The 9,912-nt window shown below is 39.8% G+C and overlaps 1 protein-coding gene across 1 annotated transcript; it reads left to right on the top strand.

The window, feature by feature from the left end:
• Positions 1–985: 985 nt before the first annotated feature.
• Positions 986–9,627, top strand: LOC121305407. Its single transcript, XM_041237062.1, has 5 exons — positions 986–1,218; positions 4,873–5,033; positions 6,700–6,798; positions 7,180–7,316; positions 8,515–9,627. The coding sequence occupies exons 1-5, from the start codon at positions 1,115–1,117 to the stop codon at positions 8,650–8,652; spliced, it is 639 nt and encodes a 212-aa protein (XP_041092996.1). The 5' UTR covers positions 986–1,114; the 3' UTR covers positions 8,653–9,627.
• The last annotated feature ends 285 nt before the right edge of the window (positions 9,628–9,912 follow it).

A 9,912-nucleotide genomic window follows, 5' to 3' on the forward strand; every position in this document is an offset into this window, starting at 1 on the left:
TAGAGAAGTTTGACTTCTCAAAGCAAATGTAAATGACTTTACAGAACAAGCTTTTTCTGCCTGTTCTCAACCAGAGCCAAGCATCGCTGCATCAGGAAGTGTACCACAGCAGCCATCCTGAGGCCAGCGACAGGTCTCTGCAGGTGTGTGCTTTCATACAGCTCTTAATTACTCGCTTCTGCAATGGTTTGCCCTTGTAAGAGGAGGTGCAAAGTCCTTGGAGGCTAACAATTGCCCAAGTGCAAGCCAAAATCCTTATATCTCATTATAATGTTTGCCCCCACTTAGTACCTGCCCAATTACATGCTCTTTTCATTATTCAAATACATTTCAATATTATTTAAATGAATTAATGCTGGCTAATTGCTAATATTACAACAGGTGAAGAACGGCAGGTGGAAACCATTCTTTACATAAGGCACATTTTTAGTGGCACCTAAAATCCTACTTTACACCAATTTTGGCCGCAATATGGGTGTTTTGTAGCTGCCAATCACTTTGCACGTATCCCTACATCAGCCCCATTATATCTATATTGCAAAAAGAGATTTAACAGATTATTTCATCAACCCCCTTAACAGCAAACCAGAAAGGTTTATTTTGGGATTAACTTTTTGAAAAGTGGCCTTGTTTCACCCGATGTTATCAATCGGGCCCTTTTTATAGCTGAAAGAACACCTGCTGGTGAAGAAGAGCTTATCAAACTGGAGATTGGACAATGTGGCCATTCTACAGACACCAAGTAACAAAGAAAGTGTTCTCTCTTTTTCTCCATCTTGCACTGAGGAGCCCTGGAAAACAATGCAAAACACGCCAAGGTCAAGCTACTTTGTTAAGAGATAAATTGTGTTCCCAGGCTGCTATGTTTTAACGCGCGTGTTCTTTCTGTTGAAGAACCAACTCACTTCATGGGACTTCCCTCCCACTTACTCCCTGAAACACAACTCTGGATTCAGTGAACCATAAAAGGGCATTGCTTCATCCTTTAGACATCACCAAGGAGACCGAGGGTCTTCAGAAACTGTTGCACTGGACTCCATCACCTTTACACTTGGAGATATTTTGGTTGAGGCTACCTGGGATTGGAGATATCCATTACCTGACCACAAGCCTCATGATGACACTACTTCTGTTGTCGGCTGTTTTGTGCTTGGGCACTGCGCTGGGAATGGCTTTCATTCTGCCGTTGTCTCAGGAACCTGCATCAGAAATAGCCAGGTGAGATGACAGTACAGGTTTATAGCTGCCTGTCCACAAGTGTTTCACTGCTGTGAGTTTAAGAATTCAAATGCTAAGAAAATAAAGGACTGGTTAGAATAGATATATGTGCAACAAAAACATAAAATTATACTGTAGCTTGACTTGGCTTCAATTTTCACTCTACAATGCTTTTACCCTAACAGTCTTTGTAATATTGGGGAAATAAAAAAGGAAACAATATTAAAAGCATAATCAGAATTACAGCATTGGCTACTAGAGGTTTAGTCTTCTATATGCTCATTTAGAGATATTGAAAACTATTTTTTGTACAAGGAGGTGCAGTGTTTACTGAACATAATGGGCATTTTCATTTAAATATCACGACAGTATGAATATGAAAGATAGGATATTTTAAAAATACACTGAATAAACTGTCATGCACTTTTGTAGAAACGTTGGTTTTCACAAAGTCTCTTTGAAAGCTTTAAATAATGGCAGCATTCAGATCTGCCACTTGTTACATTATTTGAATAGACCCAATGAATCATCTTTGTTCAGTAGAACTTTATTTCAATTGTCACCTCTCTTTGAGACAGGGAAACATTTATTGCATTTGTCAGTGAATTGTTTTTTGGTGCACTAGAAGAGAAGTTGCTTATAGTAGAATACAATAAGATGAACAGCACTTGTTCTCTAAGGACTGTGCTAGCACAGCTTCAGTTGTTCTCTGTTCCCACATTACGGTGTCTCTCCAAAGAGCTTATTTACCCAGCTCGTTTATTCACTAATAGTTGCTTGCTTTTTCTTCACCACCTGTTGAAGCTGTCTTGAAATCTAGTTTTTTACACAATAATTGATATTTAAGAAACTGTACCTTACTGTTACACGACAATAACAGCATGACTAGCAATACAAATTGTTTAGATGTATCCCTTTTATAGGTTAATTTTAAATTTTCTAAAAATAATTGTACAAATCTAATAGGAAGGAAATTAGCTGGGTGGTGTTGTAGTGTCCAAAAAGTAACACTGACTTCAGTACACAAAATAGAAAGTCATACTGTTAGGAATTATGAATTAGGAGCTGAGTAAAAGTATACGTCTCCAAAGTACTATTTCTGTAGCACCAACAGTTTTTCTCTTTCCCATATAATCTCTGTTGGTTATCTCTGTGGGTCTTTCTATACAGAAGAAGGATTTGATTTGGAGCTTGTTCTAGTTTGAGTTTTTGCCTGGCCTTAACACATCACAATCATTCTAAAGAAAAACATTCGCAGAGAAAACAATCAAAGAGCAACTGTTTGCAGTTGAATGATCATAAACAGAGTTACACACCTGATCACAGACTGGAGTTCAAACCATAATCATAGACAGAGTTACACACCTGATCACAGACTGGAGTTCAAACCATAATCATAGACAGAGTTACACACCTGATCACAGCTGGAGTTCAAACCATAATCATAGACAGACTTACACACCTGATCACAGACTGGAGTTCAAACCATAATCATAGACAGAGTTACACACCTGATCACAGACTGGAGTTCAAACCATAATCATAGACAGAGTTACACACCTGATCACAGACTGGAGTTCAAACCATAGACACAGTTACACACCTGATCACAGACTGGAGTTCAATGATCATAGACAGAGTTACACACCTGATCACAGACTGGAGTTCAATAATCATAGACAGAGTTACACACCTGATCACAGACTGGAGTTCAAACCATAGACAGAGTTACACACCTGATCACAGACTGGAGTTCAATAATCATAGACAGAGTTACACACCTGATCACAGACTGGAGTTCAAACCATAGACACAGTTACACACCTGATCACAGACTGGAGTTCAATAATCATAGACAGAGTTACACACCTGATCACAGACTGGAGTTCAAACCATAGACACAGTTACACACCTGATCACAGACTGGAGTTCAAACCATAGACACAGTTACACACCTGATCACAGACTGGAGTTCAAACCATAATCATAGACAGAGTTACACACCTGATCACAGACTGGAGTTCAAACCATAGACACAGTTACACACCTGATCACAGACTGGAGTTCAAACCATAATCATAGACAGGGTTACACACCTGATCACAGACTGGAGTTCAATAATCATAGACAGAGTTACACACCTGATTACAGACTGGAGTTCAAACCATAATCATAGACAGAGTTACACACCTGATCACAGACTGGAGTTCAAACCATAATCATAGACAGAGTTACACACCTGATCACAGACTGGAGTTCAAACCATAGACACAGTTACACACCTGATCACAGACTGGAGTTCAAACCATAATCATAGACAGAGTTACACACCTGATCACAGACTGGAGTTCAAACCATAGACACAGTTACACACCTGATCACAGACTGGAGTTCAATGATCATAGACAGAGTTACACACCTGATCACAGACTGGAGTTCAGTAATTATAGACAGAGTTACACACCTGATCACAGACTGGAGTTCAAACCATAGACACAGTTACACACCTGATCACAGACTGGAGTTCAATAATCATAGACAGAGTTACACACCTGATCACAGACTGGAGTTCAATAATCATAGACAGAGTTACACACCTGATCACAGACTGGAGTTCAAACCATAGACACAGTTACACACCTGATCACAGACTGGAGTTCAATAATCATAGACACAGTTACACACCTGATCACAGACTGGAGTTCAAAGCTTGTCGTTACAGTTGGAGTTATACAAATCAAAGCTCTCAGTATAGATTGAGCCTTGGTACTGTACCAGCAACATTTCTGTTTCAAGCATTTCTCCTTTTCTCTTTTTATAATTAGCATTGCAATCTGGTTATAAACATACTCTAGACCAATCATTGTACCTACATGCTGGGTAAAGTCACAGAGACTGCCTGTAAATGCTGTTTATGCTCATATAAAAGTTAACCATAGTACAAGCATAGTAAAGTGTAATAAACTATAGTATGGCAAGGTAAAGCATTGTAAAACTTGGAGAGGTGTGGTAAAACATCATTAGAAACCTGGCAGTCCATGGTTAACTCTGGTAATTGCATACTGTAATAATAATCTTTATATAGCACCTTTTGTAGCAGACACCATCACAAAGCACTTTACAAGATACAAGACTAAGGTGTGTGAACTATGCACCAGATGCAGATTCACTTACAACAACATCTCACCCCAAAGATGGAGCACATGGTGGTTCAGTGACTTGCTCAGGGTCACACATAATCGTTTTTTTAATTGTAAGAAAAGACATTACTATTTAACAAAGTGTTAATTTGCATTTTAACAATTACGCATGATATCAGAGATTTCGTAACACAGTGTCAGTCCCGACTGATACAAAAGTTCAAAAGATCTTTTTCCAGCAGACTATTCATAGTCATTTTAAAGTTACATGTGTTTATGTAGGTGCTTCTAGTTTTATTTTTCAAGTTAATAATATCCAAAGGGCATTTTGTTTCAAAACCAAAGAAAATGTTGTTCTTTTTTTTTATGGGATGAAATAAACTGTTCTGTCACATACATTGCCGGTTGTCTCTGAGTTGTGCTTACAAAGCCTCTCTCCTTTCAGCAGATGTAGTCCTGCATCCCTGCAGGTACATGTGTTCACTTGTTATAATGATGTGTCTCCTTTTTCTAGCTGTAAGGAGCAGTTGCTGCAGGATGCCAGAGAGATGCTGCTGGATGCTTTAAACCTGGAGCATGAACCCCACATGAAGCTCCAAGGAGTGAGCCAGTTCAGGGCTACCTGGAAGACAGGACTGTTGGCCACTTGCCCAAATTCAAACCACTCTTCAGGAGGTAAATGACTGCACCACATGTCTGTGGTCGCGCAGACATAGTTAAGGTTTTAACAAATGTACTGTTTAAAGTCGATTTTACAACCAGCTCAAAAGGTGGGTAAAACCCCACTAAAATGCAATTTTTATGTGTGGTTGATTTGCAGACTCAGCAAACCCTATGAACGGGATAGAATTCACTTGAATACTTTTGAGATAAACTGTTTTCATTTTTTTTTTTTTAAAGAAATGATTAAGGCGCTTTTTTATATACCTGCTTCTCCAAAAGTATAGCAAATTAAGGAACAATGCTCGGCATACACATAGTCCCGGTGTGTAGAGGTGCAACGGGGTATATGATTTTGCAAAAACATGGATGCATTTTATACTTTTATTCCTATCAAAAACGACTCATTTGGAATGTCACTTGTGCTGCGTTAGAAGATAAACATACTGCTGCGTATCACCAGATTTATATAGCGCCTCTCCAGGTCTCAGGTACAATCATTGCTGTCCCCACCTCTCCAGCCTCAGGGGCAGCCCCTTTATTTATATAGCGTCTTTCATAGTGGACCACCATCACAAAGCACTTTACAAGATACGAGACTAGGGTGTATGAACCATGCATCAGCTGCAGAGTCGCTTACAACAACGCCTCACCCCAAAGACGCAGCACAAGGAGGTTAAGTGACTTACTCAGAGTCACACAATGATTCAATTCAGCTAGGATTGGAACCGGGTACCTCCTGGTTACAAGCCTGTTTCTTTAACCACTGGACCACACAAAATCTGGATTTTAAAAAAGAAAACTTTACATACTTGGTGCATGTCTTTTTTTTTCTGTGCTATCTAGTGCCTCAAATTGTGTTTCCACTACAGCATTATGTGGCAGATGTGGTTGTTTGATTTTCCAGGATGCCTTTTGCAAAACAAACAAAATTCAATGGCCAACACCTTGTTAAAGTAACATTAAGGTTTGGTTGCAAAAGTCCAAAAGGTTAGGATATTGCAAGTTAAGGTAGCCAAGCAACTTCAACTCAGCACCCTTATGTGCATGTTACCTATCACATTTGACATCACATATGACATCATCAATGACATCACTAAGCACATAACAAATTCTCCTCGAAGACTGGCCATATTGACATAACACTGGAAAATCACAGTCTTTGTGATCGATAACATGTTCACTATTGGGGATAACAGTGTAGAGGCTTTCAATGTCCATTGTAAACAAAATCGGATTGTCACAGAGGTAGCGTTCTTTGAAATTGTCTGATTTATGTTGGAAATGTGTAGAGACCTTGACATATGCAGGCAGTGATTCAACAATGGGTTTCAAGATATCATCAGGAGATTTGGAGAGTAGTTCAGTGGGACAGGAACAGGCTGATACAATGAGATGACCTGGATTGCTTTGTTTGTGGATTTTGGGAAGTGAATACAAACGACTGCAGCGAGGGTTTTCTACAATTAGGTTCTGTGCAGATGCTGGCAACAGGTTTTATAGGATGGTATCGTTAGTAGAGGAAATCGCTGAGTGATATCGTTGTCATTATCAGTGTAGAAGATGGTATCAGAGAGTTTTATCAAACATGTGGGAAGGCACATGAAAAAATCGCAGATGTAATTTTAATTTGAGATGTCAAATTGTAAATTTCTCCTTTTGTTTTTTTGTTTTTTTACAGCTCAGAGCAGTAGTTCTGTCAGTGTTGCAGCAGAGAATGAAACACAGAACACAACAGGGCACCGCTGCTGCCAGATCACCTCGCAGATCTCCATCACTGGTAACTCAGTATATCAGCACTCCACCATGCATATATTTGGGTCTCCTGTGAATATATCTGTACTAAAGTAACAGGTGCAGGATGTATACCTTTTACAGTTCCAGTAACATAGTTTAGTGTTGTACAGTGTGGACATAGGCAGAATGTAATGCCCATGGTTCTTTTTTTTGATAACTTTAATTTGTGATGTGCAGATGTTTTAAATACAACATAAGAGATAAAAAGTTACTGCTGCTTCCTGCTACCAAATCCTTGCATGTGCTTCTAATTAAAGTTAAAATGAAGACAGTAAAACATCAAGACTGCCTCTGGTGACCTGGCTCTTTGACTGTGGCTGTTTTTTCCGCTTCTCCTGACAAAGCTACCTGTTGTTCCTATTAGATCTGGGCTGGGACTCATGGATTATTTATCCAGAGAATTACACCTACACAGAGTGTGTGGCCTGCACACGCGGCGAGGGGAGAACATGGCAACACTGCAGGCTGAAAACCCCTTCCAGCAAGCTCCACCTCCCAGAGGTATACACCTTCACAGGGACACACAGGCTGTTCCCTTTCTTTACTATTATGAGGAATATAATGCTCATACATATGGTCTGTCAGGGGGCTCCTGAGTGGCGCATCCAGTAAAGGCACTCTGCTTGGAGTGTGGGGATCAGCCCTATAGCCTGGAGATCATAGGTTCAGATCCAGGCTATATCACAGCCAGCTGTGACTGGGGGTTCCTAGGGGGCAGTGCACAATTGGCCAAGTGCCACTTGGGTAGGGAGAGCTTAGGTTGGCAAAGGAAACCACAGTTCACGGCACACCAGCAACCCCTGCGCCCAATAGTGGAGCCACCCAATCTGTGTTGTCCTCTGGCACTATAGGTCTGGTGGCCTCGCAGTGGATCAAAAACTATTGTGAAATTGTTAATAGTGTCTGTTTAACAGTATCATCTTAGGGTAGCCAGGCTGGGAACGGTTCTTGTAAAATGACTATATCAAATATATTATCACAATTACAGATCAGGAGGACTGAAGATCTACTGAAGACAGGCTGTGTTTATATTGTAAACAGAGTATATAAGTGATTCTCCTCTTTTCACCTGGCAGACCTAAGCAACACATGTTGCTAGAGTTAAATAGTGAATTGTGAAGTGAGTCCCACCCTGGCTGAGCTCTGCCTCACCTGCAGTGTGATGAGTTGAAATTTCACCAGACAATTTTTCTCCTGAAGCCACGAAGCCCAAAGCAGCGCTGTGGGCCAAGATCAATCAGTCAGTCAATCAATCAATTACAATTCCTTTATTGAGCCAGGTAATAAAACGGTTGAGAAGAAACTCCCATTTACAGAGATTTGAACCACGCTTGCGTACTCACTTATAGTTACTCAGATTTTAGCAGCAGGGGAAAGGAGCCATGAGACAATGGGTTTGCATTCCACCTTTCTCTTTTAGCCACCTCAGCTATTGAATTGAGTTAACTCAACACCCCCCACTTTAACTTCAACTTCACTATTGAAACAACTGAAAACTCCAGAACGTTTTGGTTCGGGTCACCTGCTTTCTCTGGGTGGATAAGCAATGGGACACACTGTGCACACATGTTGTTATAGCCAGCTCTTCGAGGTCACTTGTAAGCTGTCGGGCAACACCTGATCTCCATCATATTCATATGGACACAAATACACACACACAAAAGTAAGTCTGATGATTAACTCTGCTCTTGTTTTTCAGGTTAAGTGCTGCTCGGTTGTGGAGCAGGTGTGGCTTCCATTTGTCTACATTGGTGATGACTTCTCCCTGGTGACCAGCAATGTTCCGCTGACGCAGAAGTGCGGCTGCCAGCCAGAGCATCATGCTGATCAGAAGTGAAGGCGCCTCTATTAGCCTCCTCAGTCTCTGCATTTTCATCCCCAAGTAATGAACTGGCCTTTTTATGTCAATGCTAAGTCTGTCAGTTGGGTAGTTTTACAAACCATGTCCTAAATGCTTTATCTTTTAAGGGAAGTGTCTCTCTATTTACACAGGATTGCCAGTTTTGTTACGACTGCCACATCATAAATGCAGCATTAAGAGTTCAGAAATATGAAAATTCTTATTACGTTTTGACTGGAAGTCTTTATTTCTAAATAGGTCTAAATTCAGCAATACTGACTGTTTAATAGTAATGGAAGATACAGCATTAGTAGTTTCAAAATGATATAAACTTTTCCTTTTTTTAATACAATTTGGTTTTGTGCACTCGTTTTGCTCTCCAAAAATACAAAATAACTCAATACTATTTCAAGGACAGGATAACCTTTGACTAAAACTGTTCAAACCTTAACTCAATAATTGTTTTTACCCAAAAAAGAATTGCGTTGCCCTATTGTTTTCGCTACTTCCTGGCAGTGTATTTGCCAGCATGCAAATGTTTCATAATAATTCCCTGGCATCAGCAGAAGTTTTCCACTTGAGGGTAAAGTATTGCGCTGTTTGGAACTGAAATTCACATCTGGTTTGTGTTTTAGTTTCCATCCTTGGCACATGTTCATCCAGCAGATGGATCTCAGTTACAAGCTTGGGAGGAACACTGTGTTTCTGGTTCCCAAAGCAGCATATATCAAATTGATTTCAATCTACCATTTTAGCAGGAAATACAGTTTCAGTTCAGGTGGGCTAAGATCATTGAATTCTCACAGCAGTAACTTATAACTCATGCCATGTTGTCCTTGAATTAACCTTGCTGCTCAAAAGCAAAATTGTCTTTTTGAAGAACTGAACAAATTTGTCAGCTTGCAGTTGAATTCACATACAGAGATGCATACCCTTTAAATGTTGCTATTGTTAAAATATGTTCTGCCTTTTCATCTGTCCATATATCCTGTATTTACAGTGTAATCAAATAAAAAATTTCAGAATATATTACTGCATTTTTATTGTTCATTTTGATGGGAAATGGTCATTGAAATCCAACCCACAAAAACTGATGATCAATGAATCGTTCATATATCTTCTATTTTTGGTTAAATATGTTCTGCTTTGCTCGTTTGCTGTGTACAGCTATAAATAGCATAGTTAAGCATACTTTATAATATTTGAGGCTCATTGCATCAACAATATAGTAATACAAACACTTGGGGGAAAAAGATC

Source organism: Polyodon spathula, chromosome 43, assembly GCF_017654505.1.
Source record: "Polyodon spathula isolate WHYD16114869_AA chromosome 43, ASM1765450v1, whole genome shotgun sequence".
NCBI lineage: Eukaryota > Metazoa > Chordata > Actinopteri > Acipenseriformes > Polyodontidae > Polyodon > Polyodon spathula.

Bases quoted from the DNA above. Each gene is read 5' to 3' on its own strand.
- LOC121305407 (XM_041237062.1), top strand. From the start codon at position 1,115: ATGATGACACTACTTCTGTTGTCGGCTGTTTTGTGCTTGGGCACTGCG. The intron at 5,034-6,699 runs GTAAATGACTGC...GTTTTTTTACAG, and splicing joins TTCAAACCACTCTTCAGGAG to CTCAGAGCAGTAGTTCTGTC. The intron at 7,317-8,514 runs GTATACACCTTC...CTTGTTTTTCAG, and splicing joins GCAAGCTCCACCTCCCAGAG to GTTAAGTGCTGCTCGGTTGT.